General features: G+C 33.5%; 2 protein-coding genes across 2 annotated transcripts in view; one reads left to right on the top strand and one right to left on the bottom strand.

Annotated features, from left to right (window-relative positions):
- LOC135696594 (uncharacterized) overlaps positions 1-23,036 on the top strand; it is a 29,354-nt gene extending 6,318 nt beyond the window's left edge. Inside the window, exons 2-7 of the mRNA XM_089113593.1 lie at positions 8,691-8,842; positions 19,606-19,710; positions 20,507-20,560; positions 21,084-21,176; positions 21,817-21,918; positions 22,551-23,036. Of these exons, the coding sequence (XP_088969719.1) occupies positions 8,705-8,842; positions 19,606-19,710; positions 20,507-20,560; positions 21,084-21,176; positions 21,817-21,918; positions 22,551-22,658 (600 nt within the window). The 5' untranslated portion in view covers positions 8,691-8,704 and the 3' untranslated portion in view covers positions 22,659-23,036. The remainder of the gene's footprint in view (positions 1-8,690; positions 8,843-19,605; positions 19,711-20,506; positions 20,561-21,083; positions 21,177-21,816; positions 21,919-22,550) is intronic.
- On the bottom strand, positions 10,104-19,231 carry LOC135696590 (uncharacterized). The gene is made up of 12 exons (XM_089113783.1): positions 19,190-19,231; positions 18,268-18,340; positions 17,903-18,015; positions 17,325-17,378; positions 17,035-17,136; positions 16,377-16,637; positions 13,366-13,511; positions 12,256-12,371; positions 11,914-12,026; positions 11,674-11,727; positions 11,366-11,467; positions 10,104-10,949 (listed from the first exon to the last, which is right to left on the bottom strand). Exons 1-12 carry the CDS (start codon positions 19,229-19,231, stop codon positions 10,374-10,376), a joined length of 1,752 nt encoding a protein of 583 aa, XP_088969909.1. The 3' UTR covers positions 10,104-10,373.
- Positions 23,037-23,076: the final 40 nt, after the last annotated feature.

Here is a 23,076-nt window from a genome sequence, read left to right as displayed (position 1 = left end):
CATTTCAGAAGCAGATTGCCTTCCATTTGTTTGAAATTCTGTACCCGCAAGTTTTTTAAATATTTGTAGGTGATTATATCTTTAAAGATTTCGGGAAACTATGGCTAAAGTTTCTTACCTTAACTCAGTGAAGGGCTCAAAAAGACTTTTTAACGAGTTTTTAGTAGAAATTTTAAAACGAATTGGTAATTCATAACCAAATGATAGTTTCGCTAATTGTTGGTACCTGATGGAAGACTTTTCCTGTTAAATGTTGTCTTGTTTAATGGTTAAATGTTGCAAAGTCGGACTTAAAGCCTTGACAAGGATATTTAACAATCGATCGATCGAACAAACCTGTGAAAGAACGATCGATACCAACGGAATTTGATTCGACATTCTCCTCCGCAGCATACACCTTCGTTTTCAGTATCTTTGTTGTGAATAAAGATTCGTTTTGAGAATTCTTTTGTTGTCACGAGCGAGTCGTAAGGTTTGAGCTCCTTGATTAAAATCAAATCGCAACAGAAATGGCAGTTGATGAACTGTGGCTTTTATACTGTTGCGGATGTCCAATTTGACGTAAGAAACGTTTCTAGGGGTTTGTTTACATTGTTGTTACGGCAAATTGAAGTGCATCAAAATCTCATAGCTTTTCATAATTATCGAATTCAGTTTATCTGTTAATATTTACTTAAATTAGGAAATTTCTTGCAACACTTTATTTAATACTTTCTAAAGCGTGGTTTTATGTCTTTTGCAGATAGAAAAGGCGCGTACTGGACAGTTGAAACCTTGGGAAGAAGATCCAAAAAGTGCTTTGGCTCATATCATTCTCATTGATCAGTTTTGCCGAAATGTTCACCGGGTAAAGATCACTTGACTTATTTTTACCTTTCTATTAGACAGGAAATATTATAATCTGAAACTTCTGTAAAAACAAAAAGGTTTTGCAAATTATTTAGTAGTATGAGGAGCATCTTCTTGTGTATGTATATTGCGCTTACATTTAGCCAGAGATTTAAAATTTATTTTGTATTGAACTCAAATTTTATTATTTTTTCCACTGAAAATCGTGTTACAATTAAGAAATTCTGCAGGAAGGGAATACCCATATATCGAAAATACAGTCATTATTTCTATTTTTGCTTTCTTTATTTAAAGTTTGTACAACCTCTAGCTATACTAAAGCTAATTAAAGCCAATTAATTTAAGGTACCATCACTGAATACAGTATAATTCAAATATAATTTATATTTTATATGTATTAGTTGCAAATATCACAAATACAGTTGAACGATGAAAAGTCTGGTTTTTTTCTTTAAAACTAGTCAGGTTGGGGAGTACTTTATTTTGTTTGGAACTGAGTTCCATATTTGGCTATATCTATATGACACGGAACTAAATCAATGTATTTTGAAATGTGGCTCCGTTTTTTATTAAATTGGGAATTATAGGGCCTCCTCAACTCCTGAAATCGTTAGAAGTGCTATTGTGACAAGTTATTTTTCAAATTTGTTGTCCTTTTACCTCGCATGTACTACCCGTTTTGTTAGTTGGGTCTTATGGTATCATGTAGAGGAACTTCTAATTTGATGTGTGAAGCTCCTTTTTTACTTTCTCAGCATCAGTTTGTTGTGATTCATTGATGATTTTTGCTATCGTTCACATCAGTCTTTTGCCACAGGGAAGCCCAAAGTCCTTTGACTGCGACCATGTTTCTCTGGGCATTGCAAAGAAGGTAATACGATCGGTAGAAGTAATTGTGAAAATGGTTTTTGAATCACACTAAACGAAGAAGTATTTTTTGAATGTTTGCTTTTTTTAAGACTATTTGTAATGCATTTGTCTTTTTGCATTGTTTTCTGAACTGTATGATAGCTAAAGATTCCATAAATATACTAGATTGCGTGCGGTACAATATGATGCTATAATAACGATCATTGTAAGTAAATTGTACCAGGAAAAATTTGTTAAAATAAATAACTAATGTTATCTATTTTAAAAATATTTTCCAGGTACAATTTACTTACATTCATCGTTATTGTATGATATCTACTTGGAGTATCACTTCAAACAATCATTGAGCCAAATCCTGAACGGGTACTCAAACTCCCAAGTCTTCACGAAGTCGTAACCTATGCAGTTGAACATAAAGCAACTTGTATCGTTTTGCCTCTTAAGATTTCGGTGCTATGTTGCTATCTTTGTGTTAAATATACGCGACGAAATTCTGAAAAGTTTTCCGAAATATTTTTCGACAAAGTTTATCCGCCGAAAATATATCTGACGAAGTTTTTTGTTGTTAATGTAAGTATGGGCTCGAAATTTGCATTAACTCTCGAAAAAAATATTTAACCTTTAAACCGTTCTCTAAAACTTGTTACTTTTTTGTCAAATGTTGTAGCTAGTTGAAAATGGCCGATACAAAGAGCTAAACCCAATGGAAAGGTTCTTCTCGAATCTTCCTTTTGAACACAGTGAAAACATGGATGACCAGGTACATTTTCTATTTTCTTGTATTTAGAAATTACGATTTTTTCTTTTGATTCCTTGAACGAAATCTTATATCTAGTATCTTCTACGGTAAGTTTAATTCTGGGAAATTTGTTTTTCTTGACACTTTTAAAAATACTTTGTCAGTATGAAATTAGAAGTTTAAACATATATTGATGTAGTAGCTTTAGTGAAGGCTTTGATTTTCAAGGTAATATGGTGCATAAATAAAAAATCTATAAAACACATGAAATGCCAATTCCTCTATTGTACACTTTCTTAGACTACACTTATTCAGATCTATATAAGTTGGCAGGACGCATTCAACAAGTAGTATAGCTTGACCTTACACATTAGAGGACCGGTTGTAGAGGGTTACTGTACCATTTAATTGATTGGCAGGACACTGCAATCAGACTTTACAAGGAGCTAGCTGCCGATACCAAAGGAACCGAATACGAGGGTTTGAGTACAAATGGGCTTTCATACGCGGAGAAGCACCGGGTGAGAAAGTTTTGACTTTATATTCAAATAATTTCTCATTGTACAAGCACTCTAAAAATATAGAGCTCAGTGTGCGAGGTATTCACGTTGAGCTTAATGTGCGAGAATAATGAGAGCAATATGCGTTATATTTCTTTCATGATAAAAATCATATATTTTCCTTTTCTTTCAAAGCTCTAATTATTTAATTATGAGTACAAATAATAGAAAATTGTAAATTTGTATGTTGACCGTTGTAGAAGGGGATATAATGTTATCTCTTTGCTGAGTGCCCAGAAATAAGCATTTTCTGACGATCTTTCAAACATCTTTATAATAAGCAGCTTTGGGTGGGACTTGCACAAGCCAAATACTTGAAACCTCGTTTGCACATAGGTCAATTTGAGGCATAAACTTGTTGCTAAAAATTGCTGCGAAAGAAAATTTGAATTTTACGGCACAATACTAGATTAAATAAATTATATTTTGAGTTGTAAGACGCCCTAGAAATTTTAATTTTTTTTGAAGTTGATTATTCCTAAAAAGTGTTTTTGCAAAATTTTTTCAGAGCTATTATTTGCAATATTTTCATATAGTAAACCTTAATTTCATTGGATAGGTTTCCAGAAAAGAAGACTTTTGCAGCCATGGCTGGCCCTAAAAACAGTTTTAAACTGTGCCAGATATTCTAGAAATCTATGATTCGTTTTGATGCTTCTGCCCAGTCATGAAATTCCCAGAGAGGGTAGAATTTTAAGTTGAGTTCTGTCGTTTTTTAGGAAGTGATCGAGAAGTTTGGCCGTTTCCCGAAGAGAAATGCTGTCCTTGGAAGAACCAACACACCTGAAGAGGAGGAAATTTTGAAGAATTATCCTTACAATTTCTAGAGATTCAACTGCTGGCAGATGACAATTTTTAATTGGAAAACACGCTTTATGCATATCTAATACACACATGAACACCATATACACACTGTTTCCTTAAGCATAATGACACTGCACAAATATCCAGACGCACTTGCTATTTTTAACTACAGATGCTGGACACAATTTTTATTCCATCCAACAAGGCAGCACTTTTCAAGGGTTACAATAGATACGTAGCATGCATTGATGGTTGAATTTGTGTTATTGTATCTTGAATTTATTTAACCTTTTATTGTAACTTGAAAAAACTATCCCGGCTCAATGTTTGAGGTATTTGATAAATACAAATTAGAAAATATTTCTTTGCAATCCGACTTTTTACCACGAAATGAAGTTTATTGATAGAAATAGTGTATAATGTTTAGTTTGCTAATTTACGTCAATTGAATTCAGTAGCCTTGTATAGAAGAGATATTTAAATTATACTGAGGATTTTATAGAAAACTTTGCGTTTTTAATCAAATACTCTCTGTGACCATCATAATTATGATGCATTGTTGCAATTATTTTATAAATGAAAATAAAACGATATTTGAAAATAAAAGCAACATCCCAAACAAATCGAGTTAAAGATGCACCATAAACAATTCCCACCAGATGAACGGATTTCGTGTTTCTTAAAAACTTTGAATCATACCTGAAATACGGAATTCTTTGAATTTAGATTTGTGAAGTAAAAAGACCACGACAAGTTTCATTTCACTATTTATATGTGAGCATTTACCTTATTTTGTTCAAAAACTGGTCTTTGGCTCTGAACATGTTGCAAAGATTCTAGCAGATAAAAACCTGCTAGAAAGAAGCTACAAAATGATGCTTGAATAATACAATTCAATAAAAAGCTGTGAAAAAACTTGAGGTTTCTTGAGGCTAAGATTTCCATTCACCTCTGCAGATATTTTTTAAAATTAAGCGAATTTCAGCTGATATTGTTCGTTTTGGGCTGTTGCTGTTGTTGTTGCTGTTATCCAAACAGATCACTCCTTGCAAGGCAAACATCTCGTTAAATCTTTGAACTGCTCCAACCACTGATTGGCCATTTTTACAATAGCATGTTAGGAACAATTGGAATCTATTTGATAGGCCTTGGTATTATATCCATAGAAACAGAATCAGCCGCCAAGCAGGCAAGGCGCGGACGCGGAGAAAAGCGAAGCGGTTCAAAAGTAGAAGAATGAGAGAGTGGTGGGGCACATGCAGTGGCGTAGCTAGCCAAATAGCAGTGGTCATGCCCTTCCCTCAAATTTGAAAAAATATGGGTGTGGCCAAATTTTACCACGCCCAATTTTTTAGTTGATGAATTCCTTTTGGAAATTTTAATTTTAAGGCTTGTGACTGATAAAAAAAATTGTGATTAACTTTTGGAATGAGCTTTTCTTATTTCATAGCAATCATCTTGTTACACCATTAAATGACCTTTATCTTATAGCTGTGACACTGTTTTGGTTTGTTGGTAATTTATACAGACAGAGTTCTGACAATTTCCAAACAGAACTATACAAAAGACATTAAAAAAACATTAGTTTAGTATAGTAGATAAACTTAGCTTAAATTAAAAATTGTTTTGTTCTCCTAATTTCTTTCAATTTGCAGGCTGAAATACATTTGTAAATTTTAGAGATAAGCTAAAATTTTTATATGAAACAATAAATCACATGAAACTGAATGGGAGCTTTTTGGTCATCTTTTCCACAAATAGTCTTATTTTCAATCTGTTGAAGGTATTTTAAAGCCATCACGATTAACTAACAACCCCAATAGAATTGATAGATGAATAAAACAAATTGGCAAATGAATATCCAATGTAAATATTGATATGAAATATAGGAAGCTAAAATAATGGATAGGCCTAGTTGCAAAATGTTTTCTGCAAAGTAAGACTTAATAGAAAAATACCTTGCAAAATAAGTTTAGCTTAACAAAAACATTGATGTTTCCACATATACTTGTGGTAAATATCCACATGATTGGGTTGTCCTTACTAAATCTAGCAAACAAGGGTTGTAAATGAATAATTTGATCTTGTAAATTTTCAAATACATCAAAAGTTGTAATAGTGAAATAAAACTGTTTAACTAACAAGATCAGTAACATGCTTGACTTGTCTCTGGTCATTTTATTTCAACAGCTATAAGTAGTAAAAAGTACTTTCAACTAAAAGTGAAGTCAGTAGAGCTTTGAGTTTGACTTTAATTGCGTGTAAAAACAGTGTTATTGCATGTGATAATAAACAAAAAATTGAAGAATAACTTTAAGCAAGTTATGGCATTCCCTATCCATTAACTACAATCTTATTGTCCTAATCATAATATGGTAATAATGCTTTTAAAGGGCTTAACAGTTTCTGAATATGCTGCTAAATGTCTGGAAAGTTTAAGCTCTCAAATCTGTTGGTTTGAAGAATAACACTGCTATCTCCTCCATCCATCTCCAGTGAACAGCACCAAGATTTGACATTCATTAAATCAAGAAGATTCTCTGCAAATGTTCAACTAGTAACAATTGATTACTGAAAAGGCTGAGAGTTTGGTTTGGTTGCATAAAATGATCCTGCTCGCTGATTTTATGTCCAAAAATGGCCTTTCGTGCCTGTCACTTCTCCACATAGTGCAACACCATTAAGGCTGAAAAACCCTGTCGTTGCCATAAAATGTTCTGGAGATTAACATGAGTCGTGGCTGCTTGGCAATAAGCTTTTGCTTGCATTTTACTTACAGAGAATTACCTTCCAGCTCGTGGATCTAGGCATAGCAGCGCCGCCATCGATGCCTCGCATTCGCGATCATGAAATAACACAAGACGGTTCTGATGATTATAATGATGGTCATGCCCTCTCGAAATGGCATGACTAGCCTTTGTTCTCTCCTGCGTCACTCCTATTGTTAGGCATGACCAAACATAGGGAACCAGCGTTATGGGCATGACTAAAACACAGGGCTTGGTCATGCTCATAGTTATGGGCATGACTAAATTGGAAACCCTCTGTTTTAGTCATGCCCGACAATAGAAGAGCGCCTTCGGAGGGCTCCATATTCTTGCGTGAAACCATAGGGCTCCAAAGGCGAATGGCCTGAGCTATTTCATCAGGAGAATAGGACTTTATTCTTACGAAAATATAATTTTTTGAAAAATGTTAACTCTGAAAATAGATGGTCATGCCCGGCATGACAAGCATGACCGCTAGCTACGCCACTGGGCACATGACCAAAGACCAAGACGTATGAGCCGGGGAATCTGAGGCACGTGCCCCCAATTTACAAATGTTGAAAATTAAACACGCTAGACCTCAATCAAATCTCAATCAACATAAAAAGGAGAAACAAAATTTTGATCATGAAAGAAAATGGGTTAATCCGATACAGCGGCGCCGGAAGCACGGGGGCAGCGGGGGCAGTCTCTCGATTGCTTGGGAGCTGCCGCGCGCATTTAGAGTATCGAGCGTTTGTTTCCTCGTATTGGTACAAGCCTCTCACCCATCAATTCTTTTGTTTTACCACTCGGAGCAGTTCAAAGATTTAACGACATGTCAAGGCAAACCAAGGTAATGAAAATGCTTTAAAAGTCTTATTTTACATTTGGTAATGAAATCAGAGTTTTTTTTCTACGTTATTTTGTCGATTTAAATGGTGTCCGTTCAAGACACTAAATTACTGATCGCGGAAACGCCCTATTCTTCTCCGGTGGGACGTTGTAGGCCAATGTTTTCATTGTGGAGTGTAAGTATCACAGTATGGCAAGTGCACACCCGAGGTATGTCTCTTGGTGTGCACTTGCATGTCTCTGCACATCTGGTGATGGGTATGGCCACAGAATGGCATTTTGAAATCTGTGGATTGTTGAAAATTGAAGTGCACACTTGCACACGTTTTGCTCTTGCATACCCGACTTCTCATTGGAATCTGCCAAACAAGATGGCATGTTGCTGGTTCGAGCTTCTCATACTTTCTACGAGTGTTTTACATGGGCTGCATCAAAGCAACCCATCAATTCTGAATGAGAAAAGAATAATTTCAACTTGAAATAAGCTTTTTGCACGAAATTTTGCTATTAAATGCCTTGCATTTTCCATTACAATGTTTTTGTATCATATTTTACTGGCAACTCTTAGCCATTTTCCACTTTAAAAGGATACTAAAATATCAAAGAAATCAAAGAAGCTCCTCTCTTGCCATTTTTTACAGATACGTATATTGTTGTCAGTGGCAGACACTTGGGGGGGGGCAACCGCCCCCCAAATACTTTAGAGGACAATGGTCTTTTGTTCTAAAACAACAGGGAATGTGATGTCATCTTATTAAAACAATAGGCTTGCCCCCAATATTTGATCAAGTGCCCGCCTCTGATTGTTTCTTTTTTTTTATTCACTGATTTATTTTTTGATTGACTAATAAAATTGGATGAATCCAAGTTACCAGGCTCTTATGACATCCCAATTAAAAAGGTTAAATACCTGAATGAATCAATATCTGGCGTTCTTGCAGATTTGATTAATGAAACTTTCAGTCTTGTCAAAATAAATTCAAAGCACGTAAAAATTCAAATCTTAATACTTTTCATGAACAAGTGCATTACACTTTATAAACCAAATTATTTCTATTTGTAATCAACCCATTAAGGCACTGGGCACACATTGGGTTTACCTCAGTGTCCTTGGCAACGTTTAATTGACTATCCTAGCATTGTTGTGTAATTTTTTGCATATCTGTTATAATCTTAGCAATTGTATACCTTTAAAGCTTGTATGGTTGCTGCTGAATGAATTTGATTTTGATTTGATTTGACATTTTTGTGTCTTGTTTGTTATAGGGAAGTTTTGTAAAATGTCTGGAATTAGTGCTGAAGCCCAATCTGTGTTGGATTTCTGGTTTGAACCTGGCAAGGAGTTGAAAGATAATTTTGCTCTGTGGTTTGGAGGGAAATCCCAAGATGAGATTATAAAAAGCAAGTTTAGTGATCTGGTAAGTTTTCACTTCAAACCATAATGTTTTTTGCAATCAGAAGCAAATACATGATCATACATACTCAATGAGCAGATGATTTATTAAAGCTGCCTTTGCAAATATATGCCTCTTTCCAGGACAAAACGTAAGTAGGAAGACAATTAACAGGGCATAAAGTAACAAACATGTGCATGTTATCAAAAACACAGGAAACCATGTTATATACTGTAGTTTTAATCCAAAAATTTAATTAACCAGGGGTGACATAAATTGCAAATATGTTGGGTGGATCAGTGGCTTTCCCAGAAATGTTTTAGAGGGTACGCTCTCTTAAGTGCTTGAAGGGCCTTTTTATAACTATTGCAAAAATAATGATGAAACAGGGTCAATGATCAAAGTATCATTTATATATACTCAAAACATAATTTACTAGATACAATTTGGAAAAGGATGGTAGTTAAATAAAGACTAGCATATTTTTTAATTGATGGATCAGGAAAAAGAACCTTTCTAACATATTGTTATTCTGTTGTCCGTTTCAAAGAATGCAACCTATTTTGCTGATTCATTCATCATTCACTTTGCTTGATTTTATTAGCATTGACCAGTGATGCCAGCTGATGTGAATATATTTGAAAAATATAATTATTGCTTTACTGTAAACGTATTTGGTTGTTACCTACTGCCCTTCTAAAATCAGCCTAAATGCAACAATTTAATTTATGCTTTTTTCAGCCAGTTGGCAGAACAATAATGCACTTAAAACCAAGGAATAATGCACTTATTATTCCCATTTTTTATGAGTTATCTCAACACATAGTTTGCAGTTTCAAGGTCCAAGATTTTTTTACTAGCGAAAGCTTCTTGGTCATTAGGAAGCACAAGCTATGATAATTTCACTGTGCTTTGTTTTCTTTTATACAATATAACAATTTGTATTGAAAAAGCTCATTTGTTGTGAGCCTTCATTTTGAAATTGAAGACTTTTAGATCCATGTTTGCAAAAAAACATGAAAACAGCAGTAAAACAGCTTCTTACAAAAGTTGAAAAGTGTTGGCCTACAGGAAACCCAACTTCCTTTTGGCCACAGGCCAGTTTTTGAAGTAAGTGAAGAAAATTTTGCCATATAATTGGTACCATAAAAATCTATTCAGGTTTTTCTCCATTGAAACCAACATTTTAAGTCGATGAATTCGTTATTTCATATAAATATTTAAATTTTCACAAAAAATATAATTTTGATTTATTTAGTGTAATTTGATAATGGTGCATAATTATGTCAATCTTATCCAGAATATTATTTTTTCTTTCAAGTATCATTTTTGTAGTCAGAATGAAGGCCTGATTAAAAGCAAAGAATTTTCTGTTCAATCCACTGTATGTTTTAACTATATTTTACATACAATACTGCTGGATTTAGTTAATGAAAACTGGTTAAACTTTATATTTACATTTTATTCTACTAGCATTATTTTCAATTTAAGGATAGAAGGTCAAAAGTTAATATCGGTTTGTCTCGTTTCTCTTCTGCCACAACAATCTAGCAGCTTAACCCCTTTTGCTGCAACTTGATCTCACTTTGCCTTGCAAAGTATGTCGAGATTTGTAAGACCTATTCACAAACTTTTCTGTTAATTTCAACCATGGCTCATGGGCAGCTATTTTCTGGGGTAGGCGGCAATTTTCAAAAGTAAATCGAACTTTCTTAGGACAATGATATTCCTGGGGTGTTGTGTCAGACTCAATTTCAGATCTGCCTCGTTTACGATTGATTGAAGGATTGTTAACTGGTTTAAAGACAGTTAAATTTGCTAATTGATTCTGACAATAGTTGTCAGTTCTCGAGGTATATCGTTTTGTGACATGTTCCTGCATTTCGTTGATATGGTCAGGTTGTTTGCTTGAACCAGTTCTTCTCCTTCCATAAGTTTCCAGAAGTTTTGCCTCAAGCTTTCTCAGTTTGGCGTGGTCTTCTTCCTTTGCTTTCACATTGGATTCTGGGAGCAAGCGTCGTATTTCTTTGGTTGCAATGCCAATATGCTTCTTATATTGCCTCATTTCATAATCTGAGAACTTGTTGAAGAGAATCATGTTGTCTTGGCAGCCATCTTTATCTTGCTGTTCCTAAGGAAAAGTATCCACATTTTAATATGTTTTACTTAGAATTTTAGAAGATATCACTATTTATTACCGACTGACTGTCAATGATTTTGTTACTTAAGTTCTTTTCGAATTTCGATAAATTTCATCTTTGCCATGCATTTCTCACTTTTTAAAAGTAAAATCTATATTAAATTGTAGTGAGAAATATTTCCATTGAAATGTTCAGGTCTTTTCTTACTGGTTTCTGTTCACAACCTTCTTCCCAAAAATGGGCCGTAAGTTTAGTTCATGTATGTAATTAATCGCATCATTAGCACAAAAGTAACAAGGCGTATACACACTCATATCAAATTTGCAAATTTTGCATATCAGTCGTATTATATTTTGCCTGTTTTTAAAAAAACAAGTAACTAAATCCTACTTTTACTTCAACTTACCAAAATTTCAAGTCCGTTGAAAAATTTGCCCCACATCCAAACCATCTTTTTCATGACATTTGCAATGTGTTTAAGCCATGGTTTTATTTTCTTTCCTTTCAGCTGTTAAGGAGAAAAACCCATTACTTGCAATACGCCAGCAAACATTAGGCCTTCTTTGTTAAATAGGAGTATTTATTTCAAGCGGTTTTCTGTTGTATTGTCCATATCATCCAAAACATTTTTCTTAATTTGAGGATGTATGAAAAATAATCCTATCGATTTCAGAATGAATGGTCAAAAATCGAGATTAAATACGATCAACCTACCTGTTTGTATATATTATGTGCATTCTCATTTACTTCTCCTGCCAGTTGTTTTATCTGCGAAAAAAATGAGTTACAAAAATTCATTTTGCATTAAACTTTATTTTAACTTATCTTTTCGTTTTTATCTTGATTTACATAATCTACATAACATCTATTTTTCAAGCTTCGGAAATTTTTCTATTCGTGACCTCTTTTGTCAATATCTTTATAATGCTTAATTCGTATATGTTTCGTACTCACCATGCGAAAACAGAAATTTCTGTAGTTCAGTTGGAGCAGGTTTGCATTGATACGTTGATGATGTGTTGGATGGTTGATGTTGGTTAGCTTGTCAACATTCAACAGAAGATCATCTGCAAATGATAAAAGCATTTCATTTATTAAAAGATTTTATCACGAAATTCCATGTAGTTGGTTTGGATTTTTCGGATATATTTGTGAGGTTTTCGGTAGTAAAGATGAATTGCGACTTTTGATGACTCCAAAATTACGAAATCAGTGGAAAATGCAACTATTTAGTAATGGTTGAGTCAGCAGTCAGAATTTTTTAGCAAGTCCATATTCTACTTGAAAGCCTCTTACCAATTCTTTTGAAAAGCTTTTCGCATTCTGCAGCTATTTCTTTCCTTTGACCTTCAATCAGGCCATGTCGGAACTGTAAATGAAATAAATGATGTGAATCTGACTTGGAACATTTTCTGAAACATTTAAATAAAAAAGGACGGACATTGTTAGTTCTAGTTTCATAAACTATTACAGCCTTCCCTTGATTGTGTCTTGATACTTTTTTGTTGGCTTTCACCAGTTTTTGGTGTCATTGTGCAATATCATGCGTCCATAGTTCAGTGAGAACTATTGCAACCTTTTAACTTGTTTGCTCAACTACATATATTCCTCAGGTTTCTGTTATTAGACAAGAAATCTTTTTTGTTTTATCACCGGCTTTCTTTAGTCATTGGTGCTATTACGCAGTATGATGCGTCCATGTTTCATAGGTCATATTGCAAAATCTTAATTTCGTCGCTTATCTTGATACCTTTACGCAATGTTATTATAATTGCAATCTTTTATCTTAACCTCCCAGTAATTGGTCTTGTATAATTTCAAATTACGTGTCTATTTACTTTCAATTATTCATAACCTCCTGCGAGTATATCTGGAAATACTGTAGTTAATATCTTGATTTGAAATTTTTATCGTAACATTTTACAGAGAGGGCTGGAACCAAGTCCCATCCTTAGTAACTATGGCTAGCAACATTAAGTTGTCACGTGACATATTTTATGTTTTCTTAGGCCCGTGGAGATTTAAAGACCCAACATCACTTTTTTGGTCACTTATTAACAATTTTTTAACATTTCAGAAGCAGATTGCCTTCCATTTGTTTGAAATTCTGTACCCGCAAGCTTTTTAGATATTTGTAGGTGATTTGTATCTTTAAAGATGTTGGCATACTATGGCTAAAGACTCTTACCTAAACTTTAATCAGGGGCTCAAAAAGACTTTTAACGAGTTTTTAGTAGAAATTTTAAAACGAATTGGTAATTAATAACCAAATGATAGTTTCGCTAACCGTTGGTACCTACTGGAAGACTTTTCCTGTTAAATGTTGTCTGGTTTAGTCGTTTAAAGTTTCAAAGTCGGGCTTAAAGCCTTGCCAAGGATATTTAACAATCGATCGATCGAACAAACCTGTGAAAGAACGATCGATACCAACGGAATTTGATTCGACATTCTCCTCCGCAGCATACACCTTCGTTTTCAGTATCTTTGTTGTGAATAAAGATTCGCTTTGAGAAATCTTTTGTTGTCACGAGCGAGTCGTAAGGTTTGAGCTCCTTGATTAAAATCAAATCGCAACAGAAATGGCAGTTGATGAACTATGGCTTTTATACTGTTGCGGATGTCCAATTTGACGTAAGAAACGTTTCTAGGGGTTTGTTTACATCGTTGTTACGGCAAATTGAAAATGGTAGAAATGTCTCGAACCTAAATTTTTTTTCAGTATTTTTCGTAAAAATTCAAAGCCTTTAATAAGTCCTATCAATTTTTTCATGCCATCAAAGCAAATTTCTAAGTTCTTCCCCCTTTATCAATCATGCCCATTTTGACATTACTTTGACAAAATAATATAACGCCATAAAAAACAAAGAATAATTGCGTTAGATTTGACAATATTTTGCAACAATAAATTTCCCGTTGTGCTCAATCTTTTTCCTTCGAAATAAAAGTAAACATATCTTAAAAATTGTTATAAGATCAAAAATTTCTCTCAAATTTTGATTTGAAGAAAAAAACAGGCTTTTCCTGTGTTAACAGTTTAATAGCTAAATTGCATAAATTTAAACATTTTCGAAAAATTTCCAACAAATTCAATTATTTTGACTGAAATTTCATAATAAAGAAAGTTGATACAAAGTTGTTATACCAAACTATTTCAATCAGACAATACCAAAAAGGAACATTACAATATCTATAAACTCATGCTATTTGACTCGACCCGGATTATTTAAGTGTAGAAAACTTGACAAAGTCGACATATTTATTTATCTTTTTATCATTAGATTTTTATTCTTATGCTGCTTGATAATGTGTATTTTTATGAATTTTTGCTGTTTTTACTAGTTTTTCAAAACTTAAGATTTTTACATCACGTTACCTCTAAACGGTATCTCTAATCTCTAAACGATTTTAGCTTGTTACTTCGAAGTTATTTCCATAAACGATTCTTTGTTTTCGCATATTTAATAGATTTTTTTAAAGATGGATTGTTGAAAATATTTCACACACTGAAAAAGTTGCATTCTTTTATCGGCCGAGAATTGCTGCCTTTTCTCGATCACTGCTATCATATTTTTGTTAGCAGGAATTTCCTAGCACTTCGCATAACTTGTTCTTTTATTTTTGAAAACACTCTTTTTTATTTTAAAATTTTTAGGGCTTGAATTTTTTCCACCTTTTTGTTTTTTCCATTTTTCCAACTTGAGAAATTCTATAGAAATATCGATCGTTGTTATTAAATGGAGTTCAAGGTAGCCTCTCAGAATTCATTGGATAAAAGCCTTTGAATTTTGCAAGGTCAATATCTGTTATATTTTTAAGAGCCATTTTACGAGTACCTTTACGAACATAAAAGGTTTCCTTTTCGATCAAAGTGTAATTCTTCAAGAAGTAGAACACGAAATATATCTTACTTTTACTTATTAAGAAAACCCATTTTGGCCTTTTTCATAAACTAAATTAGAAAGAATCATATTTGTATTATAGTAATAGGTAGACAAAATTAAGATAAGAGATGGGTTTTCTCAATAAATAATCTTTTGAAAGAAAATATTATTTTCAACTCTTTGAACTAAATTCACCAGTGAAAAAGGTATCCATCCCTCCTTTCCGATGCTGTCTTTCAATTCAGTAAACAACCTATTGAAAGGATTCCCTTTTCATTTTCGTATTTCCAAATTTTCTATTATTGTCATTCATTATTTTTGCTTTTATTCCAAATTATTCATTTCTCAGTACAATCAATATCGTGTTGTGAATACTTTTTGCTGATTTTCAGTCGAATATACATCATTACCCTTATTCATCGGAAATTGTTTTTGTGTCATGTTTTTTCCTTGAACCTATTTTTTAATCTTAGACTTTAATACAAGAAGCACCTAATTTAAAGAGCCTTTATATAAAAACTTTAATTTTTAAAACAAATATGATTTTTTTGAAGAAGCATAAAAAAGACAAAGGTCCCGGCCTACGGTATCAAGTTGCAGTTGTATAGACAGGTTTTCATGCCTTATGTTAGTACAGCGTTATTTAATTAAGGTCTAGTCCTGTTCTTTTCTGCAAACATTTTTATCCGATAGAACCCTAAGACAATGTTTAGATCCAAGGACCGTGGTTTGAAAACTAGGCTCTTGGGTAGGTCATTAAATAAAAACCGAGTTCTTGGTTAGGAAATTAAAACCGAGATTGTTAAAGCTTGCGAGAGGGTTAGGCCACTGAATACCTTAGTTCGTAAACACTTGCAAGCTCTGATAATGTTAAAGAGCTTTTATTTACTTGCAATCATCTTTGGTGCATCGTTTATTTCTTATGAATATTATTTCTATTTTTGTAGCAAATTAAGATATGTGTAATCAGTTATCATTGCCTGTTCCATCACAGAAAACACTTGATAAAAAGGCCACATTTTCTAGCACATACACAGTATATTTAATACATTTCTTATATACAAGATAAACGTATTCAATTCTAATGAATTGGAAAACTACATATATTTATTGTATTCTACCAGTAATATTTTTATTAAAAGGTCTGGCAAATATGAAGTATTTTTTATCTGCATCTTTTATGTATCTCAAAGATTTTGCAGTTTAACCCCTTTTATTGCAGCCAGACTGTGGCCTACCATGGGAAATAGATCGAGTTTTACGAGACCTAGTTACAAACTTTTCTGTTAATTTCAACCATGGCTCATGGGCAGCTATTTTCTGGGGTAGGTGGCAATTTTCAAAAGTAAATCGAACTTTCTTAGGACAATGATATTCTTGGGGCTTTGTGTCAGACTCAATTTCAGATCTGCCTCGTTTACGATTGATTGAAGGATTGATAACTGGTTTAGAGGCAGTTAAATTTGCTAATTGATTGTGATAATAGTTTTGAGCTGTTAGTTTATTGTCCTTTCTCGAAACTTGTCGTGGCATTACATGTTCCTGCCTTTCGTTGAACTGGCCAGGTTGTCTGCTTGAACCAGCTCTTCCCCTTCCATAAGTTTCCTGAAGTTTTGCCTCGAGCTTTCTCAGTTTCTCGTTGTCTTCTTCCTTTTCTTTCAAATTGCATTCTGGTAGCAAGCGTCGTATTTCTTTGGTTGCAATGCCAATATGCCTCTTATATTGTCTCATTTCATAATCTGAGAACTTGTTGAAGAGAATCATGTTATCTTGGCAGCCCTCTGTATCTTGCTGCTCCTAAGGTAGATAATCAACCGTTTAGGAGGATATCTTAAAATTTTGGTAGATTTTAATATCGATTATCGAAAATATTTTTATTTTTGTTAAAGATTTTTACAATTCTTGTCAAAGTTTCGTTTTTTGATGAGATCCGTTCAAGGTCCCTACTACGGAAAGTATATTTTTAAAGAAACGAGAAATATTGCCACCTTAGTATTAAGGTTCAAAAATATCATTTAGCTTCTTTCTTGGTGTGAAATTCTTTGCACATTCTCTAGATAAAAAATTTGGCCTTGCTTGTAATTAGTCCTCTTGGGCGATGGCATCAAAATATCCAGACATATTTAACACCCATGTCATGCTATCTCTATTTTTTCCAAAGGAAATCAAATTCCTTAATTATATTTAAACTTACCAAAATTTCAAGTCCGTTGAAAAATTTGCCCCACATCCAAACCATCTTTTTCATGACATTCGCAATGTGCTTAAGCCATGGTTTTATTGCCTTCCCTTTCAACTGTTGATAAAAAATACCATTATTAGTTTAATGCTAATAAACTTAATATGGCTTGTTCATTATATAGGAGTATTTATTTCATGCTTTTTTATACTTCATTGCTGATAACTGTTCTTTTGGGTTTAAGCAAAATTTTCTCAATTTGTGATTCAACAATAAAAAGCCGAGATTAAATGCGAATAACCTACCTGTTTGTGTATTATATGTGCTTTTTTGTTCACTTCATTTGCTAGTTGTTTTATCTGTTGATATAAGATAAATGCGTTTACTTGTAATTGTATAAGGCTACATTTACGTTCCAAGCTTGGCTAGTAACATTTGCAGAATTTTCTTTTCTTGGTTCTGTAAGTACACATCAGTGATGTAGCAAGTTTATTTTTGAATTATAACTACAGCATTATGTTTTTTCCAGTAACTGAGTCCCACGCACTATGTTCGTTTTTGCGGAAAAGTGCAGAAAACCTCTTTCTCGATTTACACCACTATCATTTGAACTTTTTCTTTGTTTATATTTTCCTTTATATAAGTATTTGACATTGATATAAATGTATTTTCATATAAGAATGCTTGCTGTCAATGACCCGCTTTTGATAAAACATCCCATCACGCTAGCAATCTAATTTCACATTAAACGTAATTGGTAGCCATTTTATAGATATCTATTCAAAAGTTATAATTTACAATCAATATTTGGCAATTTTTCTGTCCATGGCAATTTTATTCAAAGCTGTTTTATCTATTTATTCTCTTAATCTTAAATACTCACCATGCGAAAACAGAAATTTCTGTAGTTCGGTTGGAGCAAGTTTGCATTGATACGTTGATGATGTGTTGGATGGTTGATGTTGGTTAGCTTGTCAACATTCAACAAAAGGTCATCTGAAAATGATAGAAAGACTTCATTTATTCAAAGATTTCATTACAATATTCCATGTAGTTGGTTTGGATTTTCAGAGAGAGTTTTTCCTGTAGCAAGAATGAAAAACAATTTTTAAATAATTTCGAAGTACACATATCTTCAAACGATTCTACTTCTTGAAATGGTAATCAAATTATGTAAGCCCTTTGATGTTAGTAACACAAATTAAAACTTTAATATGTACGTCGACACTCCATTTAAATGTCTCTTACCAATTCTTTTGAACAGCTTTTCGCATTCTGCAGCTATTTCTTTTCTTTGACCTTTAATCTGATCACGTCGGAACTGTAAATGAAATAATGGAATTGAATCTAACATTGAGCATTTTAAGTTGCAATTCTACCGATTCAATGAAAACTTCAGACTTTAAAAGTTCGAGAGACTATCACAGCCTCCTTTTTGCTATTTCTGATACTTATCGTTGGTCTTCTCATGTCTTATCTTGTTTTCATAAAGAAATATAATATGACCATATTTCATTGATATACTTGCTGCGAATGACCCAGGGGAGAGTTCATAATTTAGTTTGACATTGTTATGTCAACATCTTTCAGTGGGGTTCCATAAATATACTAAAATGCGTGCGGTACAATATGATGAATTTAAATAACGATCAATGTAGGTAAATTGTACCAGGAAAATTTTTTTAAAATCTTTCAGTGGGGCTGGGACCGAGTCCCATCCTTGGCAACTGTGGGTAGCAACATTAAGTCATCACGTGACTTATTTTAGATTTTCCTAGGCCCGTTGAGATTTGACGACCGAGCGACAATTATGTCGTAACACAGAGTGTAAATTAATTTTCGAGAAACAATTCAGCTATCATTTGTTCGAAAATTTTTGAAATATTTTTGATGATTTATTTGTTTCAAGAGTAATGTAATTTATTGCTAAAATGTCTCGCCTAAGTTTGAATTCACCGCTCAACTCAAAAGGTCACTTAAAACGAGTTTTTATTGATAGTTTTGAAACGAATTGGTAATTCACAACTCAATGATCATTTTGCTAACCTGGGAGACTTTGTTCTCATTGGAAACTTTCCTGTTAAATGTTGTCTCCTTTAATCGTTTAAAATTTCAAAGTCGGACTTAAAGCCTTGACAAGGATACTTAACAATCGATCGATCGAACAAACCTGTGAAAGAACGATCGATACCAATGGAATTTGATTCGACATCCTCCTCCGCAGCATATACCTTCGTTTTCAGTATCTTTGTTGTGAATAAAGGTTCGCTTTGAGAAATCTTTTGTTGTCACGAGCGAGTCGTAAGTTTTGAGCTCCTTGATTAAAATCAAATCGCAACAGAAATGGCAGTTGATGAACGGCGGTATTTATACTGTTGTGGATGTGCAATTTGACGTAAGAAACGTTTCTAGGGGTTTGTTTACATCGTTGTTACGGCAAATTGAAATGACAGAGGTATATCAAAATCTTGTAATCTTTCACAATAATCCCCTTCAATTTATCTGTTAATATTTAAGTTCATTTTGAAATTTCTTGCGAAAGCTCTATTTAATCCTTTCTAAAGCGTGGTTTTATGTTTTTTGCAGATAGAAAAGGCGCGTACTGGACAGTTGAAGTCTTGGGAAGAAGATCCAAAAAGTGCTTTGGCTCATATCATTCTCATCGACCAGTTTTGCCGAAATGTTCACCGGGTAAAGTTCATTTTGCCGGAATTGAATTAGACAGGAAACAATATTACCTGAAATTTCTATACTAACAGAAAAGTTTTGCAAAATATTTCCGTGTGAGGAACATCTTTTTGAGTGGGAGATTTTATTGCGCTTACCGTTAGCCAAAGATAAAAATTTATTCTATCTTAAATTCAAATTTTATAGCTCTCTCCCACTGAAAATCATACTACAATTTAGAGATGCTGCAAGAGGGCAATACCAACATATCTAGAATAAGATCATTATTTTCATTATTTGCTTTCTTGATTTAAAGTTTGTACAATCTCTGGCTATACTAAAGATGACTTAAACCTACTAATTTAAATTACCATCGCTAAATTCAATATATGATCAAATTTAATTGATATTTCGGTATTCCTTGCAAATGCATTCAATACAGTTGAACGATGAAAAGTCTGAGTTTTTTTTTAAAATTAGTCCGATTGGGGAGTATTCTATTTTGTTTGGAACTAAGTTCCATATTTGGCTACATCTATATGACACCGAAATATATCCATGTATTTTGTATTGTGGCTCCGCTGTTTTGAATATTGAGTTTCTTAAGTTGAAGCCCCCCTCAACTCCTGAAATTTTTAGAAGGCCTTTTATGGCACCGGCTGTTTAAAATTGTTTTTCAAATTTTCTGTCCTTTTAGCTCACAGAAGAACTTTTATGTAATGCGAGGAACTCCTTTCTTGCTTACGTTCTCAGCATCTTTGCTGTTTGTTATGATTCATTGATTATGTTTGCTATCGTTAACAGTAGTCTTTTGTCATAGGGAACTCCAAAGTCCTTTGACTGCGACCATGTTTCTCTGGGAATTGCAAAGAAGGTAATACGATCGGCAGTAGTAATTGTGAAAATGGTTTTGCGAAATCAAATGTTTTGAATCACACTAAACGAAAAACTTCAGTATTTTTTTAATGTTTGCTTTTTTCAAAACCATTTGTAATGCATTTGTCCTTTTGCATTTGTTATCAGAACTGTATGATATCTACTTGGAGTATCAATGCAAACAAAAATTACTTGAACCTTAAATACAATAAAGCAGATATTGCTTAGAGGATCAAATTGGTGGGGAATGTTTTAAACATTTATAGTGAAGTTGTGTTTTTTTTCACACTTATGAATTTTTATGCCGCTTAGCAAAATACAGTATTTAAGTATTATATCGTCAAAACTGAGAACAAGGATACTTTGACAAGGTGTCTTTTTGACTGCTAAAGATGGTCTCGAAATTTGCATTAACTTTCGAAAAAATATTTAACCTTTAAATTTGTTCTCTAAAGCTTGTCAAGTTTTCGTTTGGTTCATATTTTGCCTCCTTTTCCCTACGTTTTCATCCTGTATTGTAGCTAGTTGAAAATGGCCGATACAAGGAGCTAAACCCAATGGAAAGGTTCTTCTCGAATCTTCCTTTTGAACACAGTGAAAACATGGATGACCAGGTACATTTTCTATCTATTGGAATTCATATGTTACAAATTTTTTCCTTGTGAAATAAATCTTATACCTGATCTAATATCTTCTACGGTAAGTTTTATTCTGGTAAATTTGTTTCTCTTGACACTTTTTAAAAACCCTTTGTCTGTAGGTAATTATAACTGTCTGACATATTGAAATTTAGTGAAAGCTTTGATTTTCAAGGTAATGTGGTGCATAAAGAAAACGGTAAAGCAATGTCATTAATGAAACAGATGAAATGCCAATTCATTTTGTACACTTTCTACGACCTGATACCATGATTTACGTTTATAATCTCACCAGTGTTCAGGATTTTGAATTTTTTTGAAGATTCTGTGCGCAATCTTTGTCCAACCACAACTTTCAAATCTATACAATGTGGCAGTACGCATTCAACAAGTGGTGTAGTTTTACCTTACATACGTACTAGATGTGAAGGATCATTAAGAGTAAAATATACCGACGAAAACATTGATTAAGATTACCGAAATTCATACTGCCTCACCTACCGAAATTTATACTGTCAAGATCCCCCCTCCAACCTCCGCTTAATACGCCTTCTGCATTTGACCATCAAGTGGTAGTTTGACAATTCCCTAATTGTACTGTTTGATTGATTGGCAGGATACTGCACTCAAACTTTACAAGGAGCTAGCTGCAGATACCAAAGGAACCAAGTATGAGGGTTTGGGTACAAGTGGGGTTTCATATTCGCAGAAGCACCGGGTGAGAAAGTTTTGACTTTATTTTGAAATAATTCCTCATTATAGAAGCGTGATAAAAATACTCAAGAAAATAAAGTCATGTCTGTGCAATATGCGTAGAAGGGGATATAATGTTATCTCTTTGCTGAGTGCCCAGAAACAAGCATTCTTCTGACGATCTTTCAAACATCTTTATAATTAGCAGCTTCGGGTGGGACTTGCACAAGCCAAGTACTTGAAACCTCGTTTGCACATAGGTCAATTTGAGGCATAAACTTGTTGCTAAAAATTGCTACGAAAGAAAATTAGAATTTTACGGCACAATATTAGATGAAATAAGTTATATTTTGAGTTGTAAGACGCCCTTGAAATTTTAATTTTTTTGAAGTTGATTATTCCTAAAAAGTGTTTTGTGTCAAATTTTCGCAAAGCTATTATTTGCAATATTTTCATCTAGTAAAACCATTATTTTCATTGGATAGGTTTCCAGAAAAAAAATTTTTTTTGCAGTCATGGCTGGCCCTTAAAAACAGTCTTAAACTGTGCCAGAGATTCTAGAAATCTATTATTCGTTTTAATGCTTCAAAATCTGCCCAGTCATGAAATCTCCGAAGAATCCGCCATATTTTTAAGTTGAGTTCTGTGGCTTTTTAGGAGGTAGTCGAGAAGTTTGGCCGTTTCCCGAAGAGAAATGCTGTCCTTGGAAGAACCAACACACCTGAAGAGGAGGAAATTTTGAAGAATTATCCTTACAATTTCTAGAGATTCAACTGCTGGGAGATGACAATTTTTAATTGGAAAACACGCTTTATGCATATCTAATACACGCATGAACACCATATACACACTGTTTCCTTAAGCATAATGACACTGCACAAATATCCAGACGCACTTGATGTTTTTAACTACAGATGTTGGTTACAATTTTTATTCCATCCAACAAGGCAGCACTTATCAGAGGGTTAGAGTAGATACGTAGCATGCATTGATAGTTGAACTTGCTCAACGTTTTACTGTAACGGGAGAAAATCTACTCTTAAAAATTAACACTGTATTTTAGCATGATTTTATATTTTACCAAACTGGAATCCTATGTTTTTAATCAATTTTATTAATTTTATGCATGGCTGAAGATGGAAAGCTCGTGTTTCACTCGTTTACACTTTGTGCACCTTGATCA

Source organism: Rhopilema esculentum, chromosome 18 (genome assembly GCF_057945365.1).
Source record: "Rhopilema esculentum isolate cy_ngs chromosome 18, ASM5794536v1, whole genome shotgun sequence".
Taxonomy (NCBI): Eukaryota; Metazoa; Cnidaria; class Scyphozoa; order Rhizostomeae; family Rhizostomatidae; genus Rhopilema; species Rhopilema esculentum.
This window is presented reverse-complemented; position numbering and strand designations above follow the sequence as displayed.